At 35.3% G+C, this 25,221-nt stretch overlaps 3 protein-coding genes and 1 long non-coding RNA gene across 6 annotated transcripts; 2 read left to right on the forward strand and 2 right to left on the reverse strand.

Moving 5' to 3' along the window:
* Positions 1–5,273: 5,273 nt before the first annotated feature.
* LOC108841236 (uncharacterized) lies at positions 5,274–6,944 on the forward strand. 2 transcript variants are annotated; one of them, XR_001948082.2, is made up of 4 exons: positions 5,274–5,697; positions 5,939–5,977; positions 6,063–6,182; positions 6,263–6,944. It is a non-coding gene; the product is annotated as an uncharacterized LOC108841236 (long non-coding RNA). The 2 variants fall into 2 exon arrangements; XR_008938883.1 differs by lacking the exon at positions 5,274–5,697 and having other exon boundaries at positions 5,720–5,977.
* Positions 6,945–7,076: 132 nt separating this feature from the next.
* LOC108839863 (protein ELF4-LIKE 2) lies at positions 7,077–8,350 on the reverse strand. Of its 2 annotated transcripts, none has more exons than XM_018612641.2 (2): positions 8,084–8,350; positions 7,077–7,650 (listed from the first exon to the last, which is right to left on the reverse strand). In XM_018612641.2, the coding sequence occupies exon 2, from the start codon at positions 7,620–7,622 to the stop codon at positions 7,263–7,265; it is 360 nt and encodes a 119-aa protein (XP_018468143.2). In that variant the 5' UTR covers positions 7,623–7,650; positions 8,084–8,350; the 3' UTR covers positions 7,077–7,262. The 2 variants fall into 2 exon arrangements, with proteins under 2 accessions (XP_018468143.2, XP_018468144.2); XM_018612642.2 differs by lacking the exon at positions 8,084–8,350 and adding an exon at positions 7,746–8,074.
* Positions 8,351–12,024: 3,674 nt separating this feature from the next.
* On the forward strand, positions 12,025–12,846 carry LOC108841060 (germin-like protein 1). Its single transcript, XM_018613841.2, has one exon. The coding sequence runs from the start codon at positions 12,083–12,085 to the stop codon at positions 12,707–12,709; it is 627 nt and encodes a 208-aa protein (XP_018469343.2). The 5' UTR covers positions 12,025–12,082; the 3' UTR covers positions 12,710–12,846.
* Positions 12,847–14,984: 2,138 nt separating this feature from the next.
* Positions 14,985–19,646, reverse strand: LOC130498742 (AP2-like ethylene-responsive transcription factor AIL1). Its single transcript, XM_056992306.1, has 9 exons — positions 19,362–19,646; positions 18,454–19,051; positions 18,190–18,272; positions 18,050–18,058; positions 17,868–17,956; positions 17,587–17,660; positions 15,697–15,747; positions 15,524–15,600; positions 14,985–15,445 (listed from the first exon to the last, which is right to left on the reverse strand). Exons 1-9 carry the CDS (start codon positions 19,594–19,596, stop codon positions 15,267–15,269), a joined length of 1,395 nt encoding a protein of 464 aa, XP_056848286.1. The 5' UTR covers positions 19,597–19,646; the 3' UTR covers positions 14,985–15,266.
* Between the last annotated feature and the right edge of the window lie 5,575 nt (positions 19,647–25,221).

Genomic DNA, 25,221 nt, shown 5'->3' on the forward strand with positions numbered 1-25,221 from the left:
TAATTTTCTTTTTATTCATAGAAAAATATCTTAATGTTACTGAAGTCTTAAATCTGGTTTATTACTTATTATATATAAAAGGTATAAATAATAAAATGTTATCATATATCATATTATATATCTTAAGCAATTACAAATTAATTGCTGCAACGAAACTAATACTGTATTAAATATTGTGGTCTTTGGTCTAGTGAGATACAAGCTTGGGTCTTGAATCTCGTATTCAAAAAACCAGAAATTGGATTACTTAATATGAAATAAAATGTTTTCAAATATTATCTATTCTTTAAACTAATTTAATGTGAGGTGGCTTAATTTGGTTGCATTCATATTAACATGAAACGTACAAAGTTACCGAAAGAAAACGCAACTCTTCCAAAACATGCACTCTACAATGTTTGAATATGAATGATAACACGATAACCAAACGAACACAGATCATTAAGATGCCTATACAAAATATATTAGCAAGGGTCGAGATATTTTGACTTTGACCGAAAAAGGATCTAGATATTTTCGAATAGCAAAGAAAAGATAATACTATCTGGAGTGAATCGGATAAAAACTGGATACATCATACGTGACGCATTCTTATAGTGTATATTATCTTTCTACTTGCAAGGGGGAAAAAGACGTGATGGAAAAAAACAAAATATGTAAATTTATTTCATATTACATGAATTAAATAACAATGTAGGTATACATTCTTCTAACCAACCAGATATTTATATCTTTGTTACTTCACACAGATACACATAGAGATCGAAATTGTGCAATGACAAGTTTCATATTCATAGATTTATGTATATTTGGCCCCCTACGTGTATTTTACTTCGATTATATAAATACATGTAGGTGTATTTTAGATAGAGACGTTATAGTGGTTGGTGTTGACTATCCATAAAGCATATATGTCGACAAACTGGGTAAGTAATTGTAAAAAAGACAGTAAATTTAACTGAATAATTAAACCCTCATCAGCATGCTAACAAGTATAACGAATGCTAATTACTTAATTAGTATCTTATTCTATGTAGTGAACACCAATTTAAATTCGAATTTATATTTTTAAAATCATCTGGACCGAAAAAATCAGACATTTATCACTTCATATTATCTTCTTTTTGATCTTTGTTGTGCTATAGTTTTCATTTGTATAATGTCAACGGGGAATATTTAAGGTTTTTTCTTCAGAAAAGCTTTCAAGTTTACTTTGGTTCGAAGGGTAGTCAGGAATGGAACCGGTCCACGTCCATGATTCTTTTGGCCTTTTCCGAGTTTTGTGTACTTTCTTTATCCCTGCACACGGTATTGACCACTTTTTACTATTTTCACTCACTCTTATGGACCGTGTGTTTCCTTTTATTACTGTTGGGTCCCATCTTAGAAAGTAATTCCGAAAATCACGTCAACTAAAACACAAGAATCGTTAAGAAAAACAAATCATGTGGATAACTAGATTGAAACCAAAACTAACTCTAAGTTTGTGGAAAAATGGCACATGACTTGGACTAGCTGCTGCGATGTCGTGGTCGAACGACCTTAATATTGATTAGTTCACCCAACAGATCGTGTCCGTTGGTTTGATTGACTTTTTCAACATGAATCATCTTCTCATCATTTTGAATCTAACGGCTAAAAATAGAAACGTGGAAGGAGGGAGTAGGACCCACAAAGAGGAGTCCCACAACCTAATTAAAACCGGTCAATTGGATTTTAACACTAATCAAACGTGGTGGTCCATTTTAACGTGCTGCCCAACACGGCTGAGAGAAAAAGCACATATCAATGCGCCAATTTCATTCAAAAATTATTAAATGCAATGAGTTCCAAATTATATTAATTTATTACAAAGCTAATTGAATTATTGTGGTTTTACGTTCTGAAATATTTTAAATTTTCATATGGGCGTGTAGGGTTTTAATGCGACAAAATATTAGGGGGAGAAAGATATAGTAATCAATTTTAAAAAACTTTATATCGTGTTTATTGTTTTAAAATTCACAGTTCCAGTATTTAATGAACGAAAAGATGTTTTTAAATTTTGAATATCCACCGGAAGAACACAAAGGTGTCGTATGCTGGTACGTAGAATATTCATGTCCCAATAGGACATAAGAAATCTAGTAATCATATTAATTATTTGGTCCCGCCGTATTTATGTGACATGTTCTAGAGTAGAAGCAAGTATGCAAGACTGTAAAAGAAATCATTTTTTTTAATAGAAAGTATGTAAAATGGTTGACCCCAAACCGGTGAAACACCAGCAGGTCTCCCTGAACCAGAACTTGACCGAGTTTGATTAGAGATCACATATTAACATCTGGTTGGGACATTTGCAAGGAAGTAATGAATGACAAATGAAGATAGGATGTCATCAATTTCGGACACTGTCGTTGGTATCCACAAGTCATGAACACATAGTTCAGATACGTGTGAAAGACTTCATACTTGGAAACTACTACATCGGAAAGTCCAACATTCCCTGGAAAGTTGGAAACACAACAACCACAACGAAGCACATTTTGTTGGCAAATAAAAATGCAGTAACAAAATAAAAGAATTCGAGAGAGGTGCCATGCTATTTGAAGAACTCTTAGCAAAAAAAAAAAGATGATCATAAACAAGGCCTGTTCTGATAGGATCATGTCAAAGAGAAATATATAAGTTGTAACTACCTACTCGGACCACTTCCCAGCTCCATATTTGGCGCGCCAGTGTTACTATTGTCATCCGAGCTATTTACCGATGACTCCATGTCATCTGGCTCCATGTCTTGGTCAACCTCAGTGAGAATATCCTCCTTGTTGCTGTTTTGATTGTAGCAAACTGCATTTGCAAAACCAAGAATGCAACGAGAAACTGTATCATATTTGCAACACCAAATTCTTCTAAAATATCAAACTCTTGACCATATCTACTATCAACCTCACTGTTTAACAGGTTACTCTCTCCTGCACTAGCTTTTGCTACCAAGCAACTGCAATGATATGCCTACATTTCTCATTATCTTTGATCACTTTCCAACTTCAAAGCAAAGCTAACTAACGGCCGAGAAGAACATATACAAATCTTTTTGTCCATATATGCCATATTGAGAAGAATGAGTAACCACGATAAAATACCATATGAGCCATAGTGTTCTCTCTTGGACGGCTTCTCCAGACATGAGAAATATATATATGGAACCTCAATTTCAAACCCAGCCCTCTCTTCAATTGCGCAATAATGGTTGACACTGAGAGAAGCATTTGAATGTTCATTGACATAATCAGTTCTAGAGAAGGTGCATCTTTCAGGCTAGTTGCTCTTACATCATCACCCTTATATCACATCATTGGACTTCTCTTAGCTTGTTATCTTTAATTGTCATGGTTAGTAGTTGGTACGTCACATGAATTAATAAGTCCCACTGCAATCCTCCTTTTCAGCCAAGTCATGTCCTTAACAGCCGTCTCACGCCCAAACGTTGCCCTGAATGTTTCTTTCAGTGCCTTAAAGAAAAATCAGGTTTAGGAGCATCAGCAGCAGGCAATGCAGTTTCTTTTGGACTAGCTGCTGCGTTTGAGCATGGTTCAGCCGTATTAGATTGATCCTCATCAAACATTTTGTTACCATTAGAACACTGGATGCTGGCATCTGGAAGAGTAGAAGGCATGTGAGAGTGCAATAAACCTGAATCGATAGCTGAGTAGTCTAATTAGAAAGTTTGCAAGTACACAATAAGTGATTCCACGAGGTAAAGACATATGCACCGCACATATGGCCCTAGCTAACCGCTCCTTGTAACTAATAGAGAAATGATATACAATGATTGCATTCACTAGCAAAGAAACACATGTACAGAGCATTAGTAAAGCTAAACTAACATAGGCGTTTAAGCAAAAGTGGCTCAACATGTAAAATAGTGGTGAGAACCAAACCTTGAGAACATTCTTGTATTTGGGACAGCCGAGAAAGGTAATACTTGGGCAGGAAGGTAGCCTATAGTCTGTGAGAAGCATCTGATGCAGTATACATATCCGACCCAGCAGCACGGGATACCTTCGTGTAGCTAATCTGAGCTGTTGAAGAAAAGAGTGTTATCCTTGTCTGAGCACTGACTTCAAACATCTCTCTTTAGTCCTCAACAACAGTTCTAACCAGAGTACCTATAGAAAATTGATTAATCGAACTCAAACACACATCCTGATATCCAAAACAGGAATGACCTAGGAATCAGTATTATAGCTTTATGAGTTTATAAAGCTTTTATCCGATATTGCAACGTCAGTAATCTCCTTTTTTGTCACGTGTGCAAAAACACCATGTCGTCTGATACATCTAGACTAGAACTACGCGACGTCTCATAGTTTGGTAAATGAAATGAACTTTTCATGGAGTATGTAGGTTAGGTACGTGGGTATTTCTGTTAGTCCATTTGTTAAGTTGTTCATAAATCACTTTTGCTAGCTTATGTCTTTGATCCTTCAGACCTCATTGTGGACCTGTTTCTCTTGCAACAATGGCTTGTCAAAGACTAAACTCAAACCCCGGCCCATCAAGAGATAAAAGCAATAGCATCAAAATAATTATTTTTTCGGTCCATAAACATGCCAAGATCTTTACTAGGTCAAAAGAGACTTACTCCAATACTTAGCATTGAATGTGTTTGGATGAGGAAGAGTAAATCAAATGCTATGACAACCAAGTCACCATCAATGTGCTATAATCAACCTATACCCAGTTATTAACCTAATATGTGGATCTTAGACTGAAATCTAAATGTGGAATTGAACATAATGTGCTAGCTATTTTAGGAAACTAGTAGGAAAGCTTTAAGTAGTTGAGATAGAAGTGCTTGTTTTTAAAAGAGACAAATCAAATGATAAAGGACGACATGTGTCAAGTGGAAAATTGTAAGGAGCTTCCGAACTCCCAAGAACGTGGACATAGAGAGTTCAGAGAGACTATTAAACTCCACTTTCAATGTAAGCACTGTCCATGAATCCTCTTACACTATCAAATCTAGTGTACGGATAGATTTGAGATGGAAGTGCTTGTTCTTTTTTTTTTGTAAGACAAAACAGAGAATCAATGGCTATGGACAAACATGTGTGACTGTGAAACAATGTAAGGAGCTTCCGAACTCCCAAGAACTTTGTCATAGAGAGTTCAGAGAGACTATTAAACTCCACTTTTAATGTAAGCACTGTCTCTAGATCCTCTTACACCATCAATATGGTGTAAGGATTAGAGTAGAGATGGATCAGTGCTAAGAGACTACTAGGCAACATAAAAAGACCATAACAAGAAACCTTTTTCAAGTAAGAACAAGCTACATCATATAATATCATCACTAGGTAAGCTAATATAGAATGAAAAGAAACACATTTATCACCAAAACAAGAGAAGAAAACAAGTACTAAATAAACAAAAAAAAATTATCAACTGGGAAATATATGAAGAAAGACTCAAAACTTTATGAGAACCACTTATAACATCATAATAACGTTTGAGATAAGGTTGCAACTTGCAAAATGAAAGGTAGGTATGGACTTTGGACACCCTGCAGAGAGATAATAAAGAATGATAATAATCTTATCCGGGTTTAAAGACACTCTTTCTCTTCCAGAGGGTTACATTGAATTGTCGAGAATATTACAGTAGTAACGTGAAGAGGAAGAAACCTTATCTTTGCAGTTGCAGACATGGCCGGTACTTCTCTAACTTCATATCTCCTCAGTCAAGGGGGCCTTTTAATTATTCTATTGTTAGAATCAAGTCTCAGAAGCTAAATGTAGAGATGTGGTGTAGATGATTATACTGCAACTGATTGTGAAATGAACTTGAAGCACTTGTGATATACAAAAGAAAGGCTTTGGAAGCATGCATCTGCATGAAGTTTACTTGGTTCCAGTTAGTAGACAATTATTAGCTTTCTCTTGCAACTTTGTAGGTTTAATGAAGCTTCAGTTGTCTGTTTTAGAAAGCAGCGGTAAAGTCATCTAATAATTGATCATACCAAATATATGTTGGAACTTCACCTCTTGGTTTCAACTACATGTTTATGAATGAAGCAGGTTGCTGCAGCCAAAGGAAACATAAGCAAGGAAGACGCTGCTCGTATATGTGTTGAAAGCTCTGAGTGTGGTCTCCCCAACAGGATTGCTAAACATTTTTTTTGTATTTCTTCTGAGTAGGTAAAGAAGTAACAAGTTGTATTGATGCTGCTTCCAATACAAAGAAGCATTGTTACTTATGAGGCTTTTAATTCTGTCAGGTTTCACATGGAGCAGAGGCTGTTCTAATTGGGAAGGACAGTTAATGAAAGTGATGCAAAGACATAGTGGAAAGAAGCAAAGCTTTGAAGCTGAGATGAACAGAACATTAGAGATCATCATTTTCTTTAAACATCTGTTGCTGGAGAAAAGATATTCCTACATATTTGATATCTCAAATTATTTGTTTTTATTTTTATTTTTTTTGACTAAGATTTCTTTTTATTTTCTGTAGGAAGAAAGTATCATGCATGAGTGTTAGCAAGCATGAGATCTTTACCAAAACATGGGGGCCCTGCTATTTACATCCATACATTATTGTAATTTTATAAGATATCCACAAGAAAGTTGATTGAAAATGAGATGGTGTGAGCCAATAAATTTTAATATTTACAAAAAATGGTGCAATACATGAAGTGAACCAAAAGGTTGTCTGGATTCTCTTGTCCAAAAACCCAAATAAATAAAATGAAAAGGAATGGAAAAAAAGAAGCTTTATGTTCTAAAACAACTTGGAGGAATAATGTGACCTAACTAAAGCTAAAACTACACGTCTTTGTTGTCTTTTTGACTTTAAGGATCATGCAAGCACAAAGGCAACAGTGATCATCATCTTATATTCTCTTTTATGGCCTTCTTTTGTTAGATCACATTATAGTACACTTCAGTTCTTTTTCCTTTTTCTTAGTTTCATGTCTTTCTTAAGTTAAAAACAAGGTCCATACCTAATATTTTAGTTGCAGCAACAACAACAACAAAAGGTATGCATGTCAAATCTAGAACCAAAGAAAGCACAGGCTCTGCACATCATCAGTCTGATTAATAAAGATAAACTTTCTTATATTCTCAGAATTAAAGACATGAACTCATTTCAACAGAAGTTACACAAGTTGTTGAAGACAGTACTGAAGCAATACACAACTATTAATGTCTTTTTTTTGTTGAACAACAACAAGTCATTCCTTAAATCCACACTCAAATTAGCATTGAATCTACAGAACATTACCCTGATCTAAACCTCTTTTGGTTGTTGGCCTTCCCGTTAGATTTCAAGGTCCCAGTGGATTCTCCTTCTGATGAAGCATCAACCGATCTGGCGAAAGAATGAGAGAGTTCACCATATAGACTTGCCACAGTTCTGATATTGTTATTGAGCTCTCTTATCAAACCAACATTTCGACCCAAGTGATCTACTTGTTTGGACGCATGGTTCTGATTGATCTCGTTGATCAAAAGCCGGTTCTGATCCAAAATGTATTGAACCTGAACAAATCTCTTCTGGAAACTGTGCAGTACTTTGCCATCCATCTGGTATCTCTCTCCATATCCGGAATACATATCTCCTTCCATTCTTGATTCCATTAAGCTCAAATCTTGATTGATCTTGTTCCTGAGATAAACAATAACAAAAGAGGGCTCATTAGAATCTACATGCAAGACAAGTCACATTTAACAAAAGTGCTTAATTCTTCTTCTTCCGTTGACCTTGTCTTAACCTCTTGATTTCACATAAGATCCCCAACTTTTCCAGTAGCATAAAGGAAAAAAAAACTCTCCTTTTCAGCTATATATCAATCATCTCAGAACCCTCAATTTAGGACAAGCAATATTTTGTGAAAAGAGATCTATTTATGTATATAGATAGAAGAGAAGAAGTTATTGCAGTTCTATAAGTAGCCTAGAGACAGAGAGATAATCTCATCAAAAGTAAAAACCATTTCCATAAGATTCATAGCAATATGTAAAGTCTATAAGTTCAAGACACTTAAACCAAAAGATTCATATCTAAGGAGAGAAGAAAAATAATATTTTGATTTCCTTACCTCTATAAGCAGAAAAGAACAAGCTCTGGAAATTAGCAGAGATGAAATAAAGATTATATTTTCTTGGGAAACAAAACCAAAGAATCTTATTTCTCGAGAAAACTATATGACAATTATTGGATGCTGGAAAAGCGAATCTACTTGGCCTCTCTAGACAAACAGTCTGAGACAGGGAGATTTAAGAGGAATTTATAAATAAATGTTCTTATCTTTTTTTCTTTTCATCAACTGTTTTATAAAAATAAGATAGTTTTGGCATGTACTTGCGCTGCAGATTCAGTATGTGCCAGTGCAGACATCTGGAGCGTATAGTTATGACCCGACCTGTAAGATCTGTTAGTATATCTTTGGTTTAAAGTTTTTTTGCATTTGTTGATTTCTTTCGGCCTCGTTGTGATATTTTACCATTTGAAGAATATACTCTATCTTTCATAATAAGTGTTACATTTTTTTTAATTTTACTTCAAAATAAATATTGTTCTACATTTTTAATGTAATTTTTTACATTAAATTTATTTTTTACTATTTTAAATAACCAATAGATTTTTATTTAAATAATTTTCATTTAACTAATCATATATCAAATAGGAATATATTAGTTTATTATACAATTTTTTTAATCTCCGTGAAAAATGTAAATGTGATATTTATAATGAAACGGAGAGAATATATTCTTATCAATTTTTATGTTTTATTATTCAATGAGAAAGTTGTATGAAAATAGTTTGCAACTGTCACAGAAAAATATACGTAAGTTTTAAGGAAAACAGTCATTTCATACCCAACATATCGCATATCTGATTTATGTGGCCGCGCAAAAGCATATCTGAATTTTTGAAAATTTCAAATAATATATTTGATAACTTTTTTGGTGAAATCGTATATGAGTCGGTACATCACTTGCCAAGTATCTAATTTTGCTGATGTGGATGCTATCATGTGTGCAATTTTTTTTAAAAAGCTAAATAGTCGTCTTATAAAAATAAATTAGAATTTTTTTTAAAAAAAATTATTTAGTAAAATTAACAAAAACTAATTTAATAATTTAATTTTAATCTTATATAAGATATATTTGTAAATGTTTCTATCATATAATAATATTGTCTTATAAGAGTTATATATGTGTTGTAATTATTCAAATTCAATGCTAGTATTGTACTCGTGTTAGTATTACAATTTACGATTAACTAATCATGTGTATGTTATTTACATTTAAATAATTTAGATTAACATATCATAAATTATTTAAATGTAAACACAGTCATGATTAATCGAGAGTAACACGTCTGCAAACTAATATTGAATTTGAATTATTACAACACATATATAGTTCTTATAAGGACGGTTTTTGATATGATCAAAAAATTTATGTATCTCTTATGTAAGATTAAATTAAATTATTAAATTATTTTTGTTAATTTTACTAATTAATAAATTCCATTAAATTATCATTTTCTAAAAAAAAATATTTTTAGAAGACTATTATTTAGTTTTAAAAAATTGTACATGTAGAGCAAAGTCGTCAGCAAAATTAGCTGATTGTGGTATCCACGTCAATAAAATTTAATGACATGATAGTTGATGTGGCGACGGATGTATGATTTCGCTAAAAAAATAAATATCAGGTATGTTATTTAAAATTTTCAAAAGTTCATGTATGTTTTTACACGGTTTTATAAGTTGGATATGAATTGAAATTATTGTAATATATTGAGTATGAAATATCAATTTTCCGTAAATTTTACAACATGCACGTTTATGAGAAATCAAATTAATATCAACACATTATTTAAGCCACTGGATAAATTAAGTCTCCACATTTAATTAGTGGTGCTCAGGGATTGATGCTCTTAGAGATGATCAAGCCATCTTCCTTTAGATATTTTCTTCATTTTAATATTTATTTCTTAAAATATTTTAGGTTATAAATTTTCACTTGAAAACTTACAAAACTTACACCTCAAAAATTTTTTTTAATAACAGTGAATTTCATGGTATTTTTTAAAATATCAAGTTCAATAAGAGTAGATTTCGAAAGTGTCAGTGGTTAATATATTTTAACTCATTTACAAATCCATATATTGTTTACAAAATCTAATAAAATATATTGATTTTCAAATCTAACATATGAAATTTAAATAGTATTTACAAATCGAGAGGTTTACCTTCAGATTTAAGTCTTTATATTTTTAACAAAGAAATCTATACAAATTCATTCAAAATTATCATGAATTCAAATGCATTAGTAAATTTGCAAGATTAAAGAACACCTTATTTGAATTAGAATTCATATATCATTAAACCAATAACACATAAAATTTTAAAATCATAGAATCAATAACACTCGATTTTAGTTTAGATGTTTAAATTTATTAAAATACACCCAGCCAATAATCTCCACAATGAGCTTTACAATTTATATTTGAATAATAATTGATTTGTTATTTAATATAAATCAAGCTCATTTTCAAATGAATACACCCTCTTATTTTCTTTACAATCCTTCCCGCCAACACGTATGGGGCGAAGCATATTTGTCAAATATATCTTTGGGTTAGTGTCAATATTTCAGCCCATGATTGGCAATGTACCAGCTTTAACATAGAAAGATATCATTCTTGTTTAACCAAAAAGAAAAGAAAAAAAAGAAAGATATCATTCTTGTACGTTTATTCTTTACTCCACACATTTGCTGGTTACATCACATTTTGCTGGATATTTATAAGAATCTTTATTTACCTTCTTCTAGCTGTCAAATAGTGTATTCTAATGGTTCATCACATGTAGCTCTGGTCCAGTACACTACGGAACAATACATATATACGCACGCTCAGTTTCTCCCTCGTATTTTCCACGTCAACTTAACCCAACTTTTTTTTTTTTGCTTAAAACTTAACCCAACTTGTGACAATCTTTTTGGCTCTTTAACTGCATCTACTAAATTAAACGAGTGTCTTTATTGGCGTGATTTGCTCATTTCTACTTACTTGACCCACAAGTTAATTCTACAAGAAAATAACCTAATTAAGCATGGGCGGGCATTGAGAGTACAGATTGTATTTTTTTTTTTTTGTAACTTAGGCTTTCAAAGTACAGATTGTATTTAATCGTTTTTGGATTTCGAAAAAGCTCCATTCGAGTATAATAAAGAAACCGGGTCAGATTCGAGACCGATTCTCCGGGTGGATCATGTTATGATTTGTAGTAACCAGTTATCCATTGTATCCGATGTAGTTGGAAACTTTTTATTGATTTTTTTTTTTTTAATATCCAAACTACCTAAACTTATCGAAAAATAACTAAAAATATTTATTAAATATGATTCGGATCTGTGTTTTATCCGTTAATAACCATAGATACAATTTGATTCCACGATTTTGTATCCAAACTATCCAATTTTATACATAGGTATCCAAAGTAACAAATATATTTGATTTATAATTTAATTTTGGTATTGATATTATTACAATTATAATATATATACTCATTCAGTTCTCATGGATTTGGTATCAATTTTTTGATATAGCAAGTTAGAACCAGTTCGAGTATTTAGGCTATATCCAATCGGATTTGGGACTCTGATTTTTGGGTCGTTTCTGGTCAGTTTTTCGGATGCGGATATTATGCCCTAAACCTAAGCTTGATGTCATTAAACGCTCACTATTTTGTCCGTTCTTCTTAAAACCTCCAGACCTTGGCCCGAGTCCACTGGCTTCTCCTTTAACCACCCGAAATCTTCGCCAACAATAGATATAATGTCTACATCATCATTCAGCGATCCAGTGATGCAAAACAGGCAGGCAAAGAAAAGAAGCATTTTATTTGTATCTAAGTGTGGTCCTTGTTCTTGGACGTTCATAATGGTTTAACAAAAGCTTATCTCCATCATTGAATGTTCACCACACACTTTATCCACCAACCTCTCTATATAAACACTTAACAGATCAGAGAAAGAACAGAGCAAAAAAACACAGAGTTTAGTTACACCAACCAATCAAAATGTTGCGTATTATCTTCCTCTTATCCCTCCTTTTTGCTCTATCCACGGCCTCTGTTCAAGACTTCTGTGTGGCCAACCTGAAACGCGCTGAAACCCCTGCGGGTTACCCATGCATACGTCCCATTCATGTCAAAGCCAAGGACTTCGTCTTCTCCGGCTTAGGCACTCCTGGTAACACTACCAACATCATCAGCGCTGCGGTCACGCCAGGTTTTGTCGCTCAGTTCCCTGGTCTGAACGGTCTAGGACTCTCTACAGCTAGACTTGACCTAGCTCCAAAAGGTGTGATCCCAATGCACACACACCCGGGTGCCTCTGAGGTTCTGTTTGTCCTTGACGGCGCCATTACCGCTGGGTTTGTCTCCTCTGCCAACTCTGTCTACGTACAGACACTAAAGCCGGGACAGGTCATGGTCTTCCCGCAGGGCTTGCTTCATTTCCAGATCAATGCGGGGAAATCAGCTGCTGCGGCTTTTGTCACTTTCAGCAGCGCTAGTCCTGGTCTACAGATTCTTGATTTCGCGCTATTTGCTAACGATCTTCCCACTGAACTCGTCTCGGGTACTACTTTCCTTGAGCCTGCTGTAGTCAAGAAGCTTAAGGGTGTTCTTGGAGGAACTGGCTAAATCAAGACTTGACTATAAAACAACAAGGCCTGTTTTTCTCTTCTCTTTGATGGATTCTTGTCTCATTTGTTTTGTGTTCCTTGTAATTCTTCAAAATATGTCAACATTATTACACTCTATGCGAGTTTTTCAACTAAGATCCTGAGTACGTCAGACCGTTTATATCATTTGGTAAAACTATTAAACATTGAGCTCTTTGAAAACAAAGATATGCTAACTTCTTGGACCAGGCTCTCACATGTGTAGTAGTGGTCCCAAATCTTTAAGTTTAGATCGGTCCACTGCAATTATTCTACTTGATATATGGATGAATATTGACCCTCAAGGACCATACAAAAAAGGAGACATGATGCGTACAGTACTCGTTCAGTCTCTTGTTAACTTAAATCTATCACTAGGAATCAAGATCACAAAGAGAGTTCTATTTTTTCCTAACAGATTTTTAGAAACTTTGAGTAACGTTATTAACAAAACAACCTTTCCTTTAAAAGACACGTTCCAGAAAGCACTGAATAGTGATAATAGACACTAAATCAATTACTAATGATCTTGAGGAGAAGCTGTCTTCTTTTGAGAAGCAAGAAAGCAAAAACCTCAACTTGCAAAGCTGCGGCTACACCTGCCAAGAAAAACCCCACCGTCTTCCCTGTGTTCAGCTTCTACTTCCTTCTCTGTCTCCATTTTCTTCTCCGGTGATGCTCTCGTTGCTAATCTTCTCGGCCCTTAACGGAGGAGTCAGGAAGAATTGCAGCGGTGGATTTAGTGTTTGAGGCCACGAAGGAGGAGAAATCAATGGATCTTGTGATTGTGAGTCAACTAAGATAGAAGCAGAGATGAGGAAGACGAAACACAAAATAAATAGTCTTGAACTCAGTAAAACTGTTAAACAAGAATTGAGCTGGAGTATCTTAGTCAAGTGGTTTACTGATACCTAAATACCTAATCTTTACCATGGTGCCAAACTGAACTTCTACTGTCAAGTAAAACTGTCAGGCGTAACACTGTTTGGTGTTGTACAAGAATAGCTCATGCAACTAAAGACTTTTTGACGTAAATTTTCATAAAATATTTAGATTTGTCTGTTGTAGAGTTGTCCCATAATATTTTTAGTAATCTGTAATAGTATACATCAGCGTTAAAAAGAAAAAAAAAATGAAATTTTATTTCAGCCAGTTTTTCCTTTCTCACATGGTCTCTTTGAAGAAGAAAGTCACAATCTTATGTCAGTGTAGAACATGCATCATGTCATTTTTTGACCGCTGAGAGAAAGAGAATGTAAGGTGATTTTTTTTTATGTGGAGATGTATCCTTGTTATGGACTTATGGTGATTTTTTTTGTCTATAACTATTCTTTTTGACAGATGTTAACCTACTAAATCGTGTACAAAGACACGAGTATGTTCCAAGAGGAAGGTATTTTGACATGTTACTTATGGAATTGTCTAATATACTGATTGTGGTAGTATTTTATAAAGTTGATATTTGAAAATATTTTATACAAGTATTTCAGGGGAATGTGCTGTGATTGAAGAGCCACACGTAAAGTGGATTCTGAGTGAAAGCATTTATCTGTGAGGTATGGAGCCTATTTAAGAAAGTTACACCTATGTCATCAAAAAGATATTCAAAGCAGTTCGATATATAGTATGGTAACACACGGACATGTGTACATAAATAGACTCGCCATCAAATGTGTACATGTGGCCAAATTGCGTCGACATTGAGGAATCTTGATTTCTGTCTGTGGTAAAGAATCTGTAAAAGATGCTAATAAGCATGCGAGATAGCCTACTTCAATCAAAACGCATATTCTCCAACATAAATACACACAAAATTGTTATTAGGATCAAAAGTTCACAATGTATGTGTATGTGTACGTTTAATTAAAGATACATGTATGCAAACGTATTCAACATATATACACAGAATAGAAAGAGAACGAGTAAATGCGCATCAATGGAGTACGCCTACTTGTTATATACTAGATTGTATTGTTTTTTCTTGCCAAATATTTGAATTTTCATATAAATATGAGAAGGTTTGTAAAGATTTTACAAAATATTTAAACAAATTGAGGTTCACCCTGGCAAAAAAGAATAAAAACAGGGTGGAGCTCAATGGAAGAAAAGAAATTCTAATCATTCCTCAGCCATGATAGCATGAGTGTTTTTTTTTAGATTGTATAGTTCGGTCCAGCAGGTTAGCTAGAATTCTAATATAAAGTAATCTTTTGAAGAAATGATTTAGTTGTCTACTTTGTAATTGTTTCGAACCTATATAAGATGTAAGAACCATTCAATGACATGAGAGGTCTCAGAAACAAAGAGATTGGTGACACGACTAGAAAATGTAACCAACAGTTCGATACGACAACAAGTTGAAATTGAATATCCTGGTGTCCTTAAGCTATAACTAGCTTGGTACGTGTTCAATCTTCCCTAGTGTTTATTAAACAATAACGAGATAATATATTACATCAATGATAAGTTCCTCATAGTAAACGTCGGAAAAGCCTTAATTACCGTCCCCTCCCCGGCAAGGAGTTTCACTTTAATCATTATTGGCCAGAGGCAGAGCTGGAGGGTGAACGTTTGGCCTGGTCACTATTGATGATCGTAGAGTTTGAACATATTCTCTTCACGTCGTATCTGCATATATCGAAATTGGTAACAGCGTTTACACCTCTGAATTTTATTGCCGCGATATCGTATGCCTCCGCTGCTTCTTCTTGTGTGCCTTCATTTTATCAAACATATTTGTTCATATATAAAAAGTGTATATATAATTTCTAGCTAATGTAAAAGTGGTTCCTACTAAATGTGCCAAGGTACAAGTCTTTGTTTCCAGCAACTCTTCCGATCCTAGCTTGCCATCTTCCATGTTGATGATGCCTGCATGCGATATATACATGCATGATCAAGATCATAATATAATCCACATACATGCCTATATATACATAATTTCTCAAACGTATGTCCAGACCAAACCTTGTGACTCCTCTGTAAATCGAAGCTCCCCTTGAAAATCCACTGCTATTCCTATATGTGAGAAAGTCGACACAAAATGTTGGGTAAGGTGATGACTGTAAAGTACCTGGAAGTGATTTAGAATATTTAAACAGCTTAACTTTTTTTCTATAAACTTACTAATTTTGTATAATTTACCAAAAAAAAATTAAAGCTACGAATTTTCTTCTGTTTTTGGCTTTAGAGCGCAAAATACTTAAAACGGTTATGTTTTGGCTTCGGAAATTTTACAACTGGATAATTAACAACAAAAATCCGATAACAAAAATATTTATAGCTATAGAAAAAAAAACCTATAGCATTATTTACATAGCAAAATATAAAGTACCAATGTAGTTCAATATATCTATACTATTATTTAGCTTATCTGTCAACTTCTCCATAGTTTTAATTATTTTTTACTTATTTGTCAATATTTTCAATACTTTAAATTAGTAATTTTAATATGTTTACTGATTTGTCATGCTCTACATAATTTTATGATAAGTCATATTTTATGTTCAATTATTAATTTTAATAAATAATTTATGTGATTTAGCTGGTAATTTATCATTATTGCTATCTTGAGAGTAATTAAAAATTCTAATGATAATATCATCATTACATTTATATTTATATAGATAATATTATTTATGAAGTGATTTTACTTATGTGTCAACTTCACCATAGTTTTAGGTTTTTGGCTCATTTATCAATATTTTCAATAATTTCAGTTATTAGTTTCAATATTTTTTCTGATTTGTCATGATTTTCATAATAGATAAGTCATATTTTATGTTCAATTATTAATTTTAATAAATAATTTTAGTGGTTAGCTGATAATTTATTATTATCACTATCTCGAAAATAATTAAAAATTCTAAAGATAATATCATAATTAAATTTATATTATATTCATTTTAGTAACATTAAATATTATATATATTTATTTTATATTTGGTTTACTAATATTAAAACATTTCTATTTTAATATCAAATTATACCACATAAGATAGAATGAATCATAAAATTTTTTAAGATAATTTTTTAACACAATCAAAATCACTCATTATGATAATTTATGAAAACAGTTAGTAAAGAATTCAAAAATATTTATATTATTATTTATAAAATGATTTTTTTTGTTCCCACGTTAAAAGGTTAAAGCATTTAAAATCTTTATTACACTTAATAAATAATTAGGTTAGATCTGTTCATATATAATTATCTATAAACTAAAACGAACTTCATTATTTAATAATCATCGTTATCTAAAAGATTCTATATTATGTTATCTAAAAGTGTTTTACATCATAATATTTTTAAAACAAATATAAATCACTGTATATAATTTTATGTATATATGAATGTCTTCAAGTTTATTTTACGTAATAAAATAGATTTTATTAAAATTAACTATTAAATATTTTAAAAGCATAAAAATAATTTATTCTGATAATTTTTGAATTGATAAAATATCTTTTACAAATTTTTGTAAATTTATTAAACCTGCAAGTGCGGGCAAAATACCTAGTATATAATTAAATACAAAGTTAAATCTCTTAAATAGCACAACAAATATTATGATTTTTTAATAACATTAATTAAAGGAAAAATGACTAAATTACTCTAAATATTAAACTCTACACTAATTCTATCTCATCAGTACAAAATCATAAACCCTAATCAACAAAATCAAATCCAAAAACAAAAAGAAAATTAAAACTTTTAATTAGGTGTTATTTTGAAAAAAAAATCTCATATACTATTTTGCATAAGAACTTTGAACGAAAAATTGTTTTAGTACTATCCTAAGTATTTCTCTAAATACAATATAGCACCGAGAGGAGAGTGATTCTGAAGTTGATTTACCTCCTCAACATGGCAACAAATTCTTGCCTTGTCATGTTGTTGAGTTCCTCCATCTCCTTTTCGTAATTACTCAACTGAATTGAAAAATGTAAAAAACTGACATCACTATTCACCAGCAAACTCTATATCTTTCAATCAAAAGAGTCAATAAGTTCGTAAAAACGCATTCAGAATCTAAATATCGAAATAAATGTTAAAATTGCAATGTTGTATTGTAGTATGTAATAATAAAGTAGCTAATAGTGGAGGTATATATGGTCCACTCCACAACAGAAACTTACAGGGAAATTTAAGTGAGTAGTAGGACCCCAATACTTTATGGCCGCTAAATCATAAGCCCTCGCAGCTTTCTCCTCATCATCATACCCTCCTGTTATAGTATTACTCAAAAGCATTATATCAAATAAGAGAAAACTTAATAGGGTGTTGCAGAATATGTCGTTTAAATAAAGTTTTCACTTACCAAGATACACTGTGATTGATCAAGAAGCGAATTCAAAAGTATATATAGGAAAACCAAAAACATATTATTAGTAAAATTCTCGAGTAATAACACTATATAGTTAAATCAGAATCAAATCATTTTAAATTTTCTTTTCTAACCTTGTCTTCCCCTTCTCGTCTGTCCTTCTTTCTTACAGCTATTGTCCCATAAGTGAGCTTCATATCTCCCTGTCCATCTATGCCTGTTTATATACATTCATATAGATATCATCATGTCAACACAATAAATGTATTTACAACTAAAACAACACAGAAATATATGTACTTAAGTGTAGCACTCACATTTTTATATCGTATAAGTTCTTTAAAATAAAATTAAAACATGTCGTGTAAGTATGAGTCATCAACAATTCGATTACGTACTTTGTAACTCCACGATACTGTGAAGTTCTTTGCCCGAGACTATCAAACGACTTCCTCGGTTCCACCGGTTCCTTCACCTGAGATTTACCGACCAAACTCTTTCGCTTCTCGTCTACCTTAACCGCTTCTTTCACAGGTACGTTTACATTCAACTCGTTGATCAGATCAGAAGCAGCGCCATGGCTCATAGCCAACAAGAGCGTCGAGCCGCTGGTGTTATAATCAGTATCTTCGTGACTAAAATTACTAGTATTGCTCGTACTACCCTCTTCACTAACATAAGTATTCGAGACTGGAAATGTTGGAGTGCCTTGCATTAACCAAGATTTGAAAACCGAGACCGAACCTTCATAATCATGGCTTAGGCTGGGATTTAGGTTCGAGTGTTGTGGTGTAGCTACGGTTGGTTCGTGGAACAGGTAACCGGGCGGGCTTAATATGTTAACCATTGTGGTGCAGTTCACATTGGTTTGGTCATGGCTGCTTATAGGAGTACGCTCGGTTTGATGAGAGTTGGAGAAGAAATCTTCCAGCTTTGGCACCTCTTCGTCATGATGATGATGATCATCATGATTAAGGTTAATATCATATTGCCAGACTATAAGAAAACAAATTAAAAATATATATAAATAGTTGCCAACAACATACATCATATATGTTAGTTCAGAAAAACATACATCATATATGTGAGCATATATACAAATATATATATGTATCTATATATTGAGAATCCTTCATCTGAATAAGTTAGAGAGACGCATATATGTGTTTATGTGTTGGGTATCCTACATCTCAACAAGTTAGAGAGACACATGATACATTATAGACATCAGGAGCCAATTCTTTCACTATCAATTAATTGCATGTAAGTTAAAATATGCATGAGACTTAACAATATATACACGTACCAGGAGGAGGAGGATGTGTGAGATGATCAGTGAAGAAGAGAGAACCATCCGAATTTAGAGGCATGAGAGCCTTTTGTTGATTAGAGACAACATAGTTTTCTTCGTGTCTATGTTGTTCTTCGTCTTCTTCTTGAACTCTATCGGAGATTCTCAAGTGAGGTGTCAAAGAAAATCCCAACCATTTGTTCATCTCTTCTCCCTTTCTCTCTCTACTCACTGTTTCTCTCTCTCCCATAGTTCCACAATATATGTAGGGTTTCGTGTGTTTATTCAATTTGTGGTCTCATATGCAAGGAATCATTAATGGACAAATATTAGAGTTACGTGGATTAAATAAGACCTTTGTTTGTTATAATGTGAAAATATTATTGAATGGAAAAGATAGAAACAAAGAAAAGAAAAATTAATGTGAAAAGAAATATAAGACAAAACAGGTGGCGGTGAAGTTGTGTCGTAGCATGAAAGAAAGGCAACAGGGAGGTTTCTTTGCACATTCTTTTTCGGGCACTTGCGTCTGACTTTTTCTAGGGTTTCGTGCCTCTTCCCTCAGATCTTTTAATGTTACTCTTTAATTAAAGGCAAGACAGAGTAATAGTGAAGAAGATAATTTTTGTATTTAATGTTTCTTGCTTAATCTTTACGCATACAAAGAGAGCTCTTATATAGAGAGTTAAGAGAGAAAGAGTAAAGACAAATTACACAACAGCTCAGCTGATGACAGCACACAATCCAAGAGCTGCGTAACGGTTTGATAGCTGGATTTCCTTGGCTGCACATCCAGTACGAAGACCACCTTTTGACTGCACACAATTCACTCCTTTCTGACCGTTGAGCGAAGATGATGAGATGGGCTTCGGTGTGACTTGGGCTTCAGCTGAGATAGGTTGTAGACTGGGCTTCAAAGGTGTTTGAACTTCAGAAGTGGGCTTTGGTTTTATACACCCCCTCAAACTTGTGGCGGGAGAGTCCCGGACGCCAAGTTTGTCACGAAGGCTGAGGAACAGCTGTTGCGGAAGCGGCTTGGTGAAGATGTCTGCAAGTTGAAGAACTGCTGGGACATGACTCACCACCAAAGCTCCAAGTGCAACTCTCTCTCGAACATAATGAAAGTCTGTGTCAAAGTGTTTGCTTCTGTTGTGCATCACCGGATTTGCAGTCAGATAAACTGCAGAGAGATTGTCACAAAACAACTCCGGGGTATCAGGTAAGGAGATGCCCATTTCACCGAGTAAGGAAGCTAACCACTTGAGCTCGGTTGCTGTGAGAGAGAGAGTTCTGTATTCGGCCTCTGTTGAAGATCGTGAGACCGTTGGATGCCGTTTAGCTGACCAGGAAATGATGTTGGAGCCGAGAAAGGTACACAATCCACCTGTTGAACGTCGAGTCTCACGACATCCAGCCCAGTCGCTATCACTGAAGCCATATAGAAGAAATCCAGTGTTCGCATTGATGTTCAAACCATATCTGTAAGTACCCTTCAAGTAACGAAGAATACGCTTGAGGTTGGAGAAATCCGCCACTGTGGGAGCGTGCATTTTCTGGCAGACGTAGTTGACAGAGAATTGAATGTCAGGCCGTGTCAGTGTCAGATATTGCAGCTTCCCAGCAAGGCTACGGAAGTAAGTTGGTTCCGAAAACAGAGTGTCTTGTCCCGGAACTCTATCAAGCTGAGAAGGAAGTGGCGTTGGCATAGGAGCACAATCTGACATGCCAGCAATTTCCAGAAGATCTGTTGTGTATTTCTCCTGACTGAGAAACAATCCATTGCTAGTCTGCTTTACTTGAATGCCAAGAAAGTAGTGCACCGGACCCATGTCCTTCATTCTGAAGGTTGTGTTGAGATGAACTAGCAGTTGCTCAATCAGCTTGTCATTGTTACCTGTGAGCAACATGTCATCGACATACAAAAGGAGATATAGAACATCATTACCATGAAGATACACGAACAAGGAAGGGTCTCCATGCGTGCACTTGAAGCCAAACTCAATAAGAAACGTGCTGAACTTGTCGAACCACGCTCTAGGAGATTGACGAAGACCATAAATTGCTTTTCTTAACTTGCAGATATAGTCAGGCTTTGATTTGTCTTCAAGACCCGGTGGTTGTTTCATGTACACAGGCTCATTTAAGTCACCGTGTAAGAAAGCATTTTCAACATCCAATTGCTTTATCTTCCAGCCTTTTACTGCAGCAACATGGAGAACATACCTTATTGTAGCTGTTCTGACAACCGGGCTATAAGTCTCAACAAAGTCTGTGCCTTCCTCTTGTTCATTTCCACGAGCAACTAGACGGGACTTGCGTTTGTTGAGAGTACCGTCTGCATTGAGCTTTGACTTATGTATCCAACCACTACTGATGGGAGTTATAGAAGGATCAGGAGGAACGAGATCCCACGTATGCGTTATCTCCATGTTGTTTTTCTCATGCTTCATGGAATTAGTCCAGAATGGATCCTTCAACGCTGCAGCAAGAGTTCTCGGCTCTGGAAACTGAGACGTGACAGAGACAAGAGCATAACGCGGGTTGGGTTTCCTAATACCCTGTTTTGCTCTTGTCACCATCGAATGAGTGGGTTGAGGTTGAGCAACAGGAACTGGAGAAGCAACAGGAGAGGGTAGTGGAGGGAAATCATCATCAGAGAAGACTGGTTCTGCTGAAGGTGTTGAGACTGGAGTGTTTGCAGGTTGATGACGCTTTGGAGGTATAAATTCTTCAGCAGGAGGATCATCAACCGCAGGAGCCTGCACTGGAGGAAATGCAGAGAGCCACGTAGTGAGCAGAGGAGTATCTAGAGGTTTAAGAAACGACTGATACTCTTTCATGTATGGAAAGTTACTTTCTTCAAAGAGAACATGTCTGCTGATATAAACTCGTCCAGTCGGTGGGTGAAGACAGCGGTACCCCTTGTGTTTGTCACTATAACCAATGAACACGCAATGGAGACTCTTTGGATCGAACTTGTTTCTGCTATATGGTCGGAGAAACGGATAGCAACTACTTCCAAAAGCGCGAAGAAAGGTATAGGTAGGGACTTTTCCAACTAACATCTCATAGGGACTCTTGTGATCTTGGAGAGCAGACGAGGGGAGCAGATTACTGAGGTACACAGCAGTCATGAAGGCTTCAACCCATAGCTGGTGTGGAACTCTGCTTTGAAACATCAAGGATAATCCAAGCTCGGTAATGTGACGATGACGTCTCTCTGCAAGGCCGTTTTGCTGTGGGGTGTGGGGGCAAGACATCTGATGTTTGATTCCACAAGCAGTTAGATGAGTTGCAAACTGTTTGCTATTGAACTCTCCACCCCCATCACTTTGAAAAATTTTTATTTTGCAGTCAAGTTGTCGTTCAACTAAGTTCTGAAAGTGTAGAAAAGCTGAAATAAAATCTGATTTCATTCTCAACGGGTATAACCACGTGAATCTTGAGTAGTGATCAACAAAAACAGCGTAATATCTAAACCCTTGTGTTGAGACCACTGGAGAAGGCCCCCAGAGGTCACAATGAATACGTTCTAAGGGAGATTTAGCTACAAAAACAGAACTACTGAACGGTAAACGACTTGACTTCCCCAGTTGACACGCCTCACAGAACTGAGAACTGGGTTTATTAACGACAACGGCTTTATTGCTGGAGAGACGCTAGAGAACTTCATGATGAGGATGACCTAGCCGGAGATGCCACACATCACCACTTGCAGCTTGCTGTCTGTGAGAATAGAAAGCCATGAACTTCGGGTTCTCCAGTACGTACAGATTTTTTTCCCTAGTTCCTCTGGTTAGCATCTGCTTTGTCTGTTTGTCCTTCACCACAACACTATTAGCATCGAACTCAATGGAGCAAGGATAGTCAGCTGTAAGCTTAGATACTGAAAGAAGTGATTTAGTGATGCCAGGACAGAGAAGAACATCTTTCAAAGGAATATTACCTTGAAGACTAGGCAGAACTGCTGAACCAATCTGACTTATCGGAAGGAACTCGCCATTACCAACCAACACCAAATCATTTCCTGTGTAGGCCTGAGCTGACTGCAACTGAGAAGGATTGTTTGTGATGTGCGCAGTCGCTCCAGAATCAGCATACCAGTCATGACCAGCGGAAGCTTGAGAGTCAGAGGTACGTTGAGCAGCAAGGGCGTTGGGAGGATCCTCAGACTGGTAGGAGTGATCAAAACGTTTGTAACAACGGTACGCAGCGTGACCAAACTTATTGCAGATTTGGCACGTTGGACGGTTGTTGGAACCTGTCGGAGCTCCGCGACCAGAGCCTTGATTGATTTGCTGAGTAAAGCCTCTTCCTTGAGTAGAATAGCCTCCTCTACCGCGGTAGCCTCCACGACCACGTCCTCTGGAATAGTAACCAGCTCCTCCTCTGTTTGCGTAAAAGGCCTGATGCATCGAAGTATCGGTTGGAGCCTCGTACGCAGACAGTTTCTCGTTGAACCCGATGAGCTTGTAAACGACATCCTCGAAGTTTGGACCAGGGAATGAATCCATCGAGTGCTCGATGACAGTTGAAATAGACTCATACTCCTTTCCAAGACCTCTAAGGACACCAAAGATCTTCTCTTGTTCAGACAACAGAGCCCCAATAGAAGCTAACTGATCGCAGAGAGATTTTATCTCAGACAGGTACTCAGACAGTGTTCGGGAGCCTTTCTTTGTGTTCTGGATTCGACTCTGCAGATCGAGCTTTCGGGTGGGGGAGACACGGTTGTACTTTTGTGCGAGGTAGAACCAGATTTCTTGAGAAGAACGCAAACCGTAGACACTCTTGATGGCTTCTTCAGAGAGAGAACCAACCAGCCAGGCCATGACATGCTGATCTGTCCGAACCCATTTGGCATAGTCTGGGTTTGGGGTCTCTGTAACTTCCTCGCCGGTTTGAGTCGTAACAGTGGGAGGAGGACGCGGGGTTTCACCAGTAACATGACTGAAAAGAGATTGAGAATGAAGGAACTGCTCAAACTGAAACTTCCAAGAGAGGTAGTTTGAGTCATTGAGCTTGAGCGTCACACAGTGTGTGATCGTCAATGGAGCTGAAAAAGGATCACCGTCCATAGCTCTGATACCATAAAGGCAAGACAGAGTAATAGTGAAGAAGATAACTTTTGTATTTAATGTTTCTTGCTTAGTCTTTACGCATACAAAGAGAGCTCTTATATAAAGAGCTAAGAGAGAAAGAGTAAAGACAAATTACACAACAGCTCAGCTGATGACAGCACACAATCCAAGAGCTGCGTAACGGTTTGATAGCTGGATTTCCTTGGCTGCACATCCAGTACGAAGACCACCTTTTGACTGCACACAATTCACTCCTTTCTGACCGTTGAGCGAAGATGATGAGATGGGCTTCGGTGTGACTTGGGCTTCAGCTGAGATAGGTTGTAGACTGGGCTTCAAAGGTGTTTGAACTTCAGAAGTGGGCTTTGGTTTTATATTAATGAGATTGAATCTTGAATCTCTTTATATTTTATTCTTGGGACACATGGCTCCATGGTAAAGTTTTAACTGTTATAAAAATATATATGTCAGAAATTTTTGTTACTGTTAACTGCGATACGGTGTAGAATGGTTAAAAAACTAAGTTTACCGTTACTTTTACGACGAGGAAATGAAAAAATAAAACTAATCATTACGCCAGCAAGAAACGGCCATTAGAATGGTGTAGGTTAAATGCAATGTTCAAACATTTGTGTGGTCTAATTGTGAATTTGTACGTGAAATAATGCTTAATCATGTTTACAGTTTTTATTTATAAACCAGATATGGATCCGTGCGTTTTACGAATTTTGATTAATGTTTTAATTTTATGAAAGACATAAAAGTAAAAAAAAAATTAATAAAATTGTATGATT

The sequence above is a fragment of the Raphanus sativus genome, chromosome 2, assembly GCF_000801105.2.
Source record: "Raphanus sativus cultivar WK10039 chromosome 2, ASM80110v3, whole genome shotgun sequence".
Taxonomy (NCBI): domain Eukaryota; kingdom Viridiplantae; phylum Streptophyta; class Magnoliopsida; order Brassicales; family Brassicaceae; genus Raphanus; species Raphanus sativus.

Bases quoted from the DNA above. Each gene is read 5' to 3' on its own strand.
- LOC108839863 (XM_018612641.2), bottom strand. From the start codon at position 7,622: ATGGAATCAAGAATGGAAGGAGATATGTATTCCGGATATGGAGAGAGA.
- LOC108841060 (XM_018613841.2), top strand. From the start codon at position 12,083: ATGTTGCGTATTATCTTCCTCTTATCCCTCCTTTTTGCTCTATCCACG.
- LOC130498742 (XM_056992306.1), bottom strand. From the start codon at position 19,596: ATGGGAGAGAGAGAAACAGTGAGTAGAGAGAGAAAGGGAGAAGAGATG. The intron at 19,052-19,361 runs GTACGTGTATAT...GTTTTCTTATAG, and splicing joins CACACATCCTCCTCCTCCTG to TCTGGCAATATGATATTAAC. The intron at 15,748-17,586 runs GTAAATCAACTT...TCTCACATATAG, and splicing joins TTTGTTGCCATGTTGAGGAG to GAATAGCAGTGGATTTTCAA.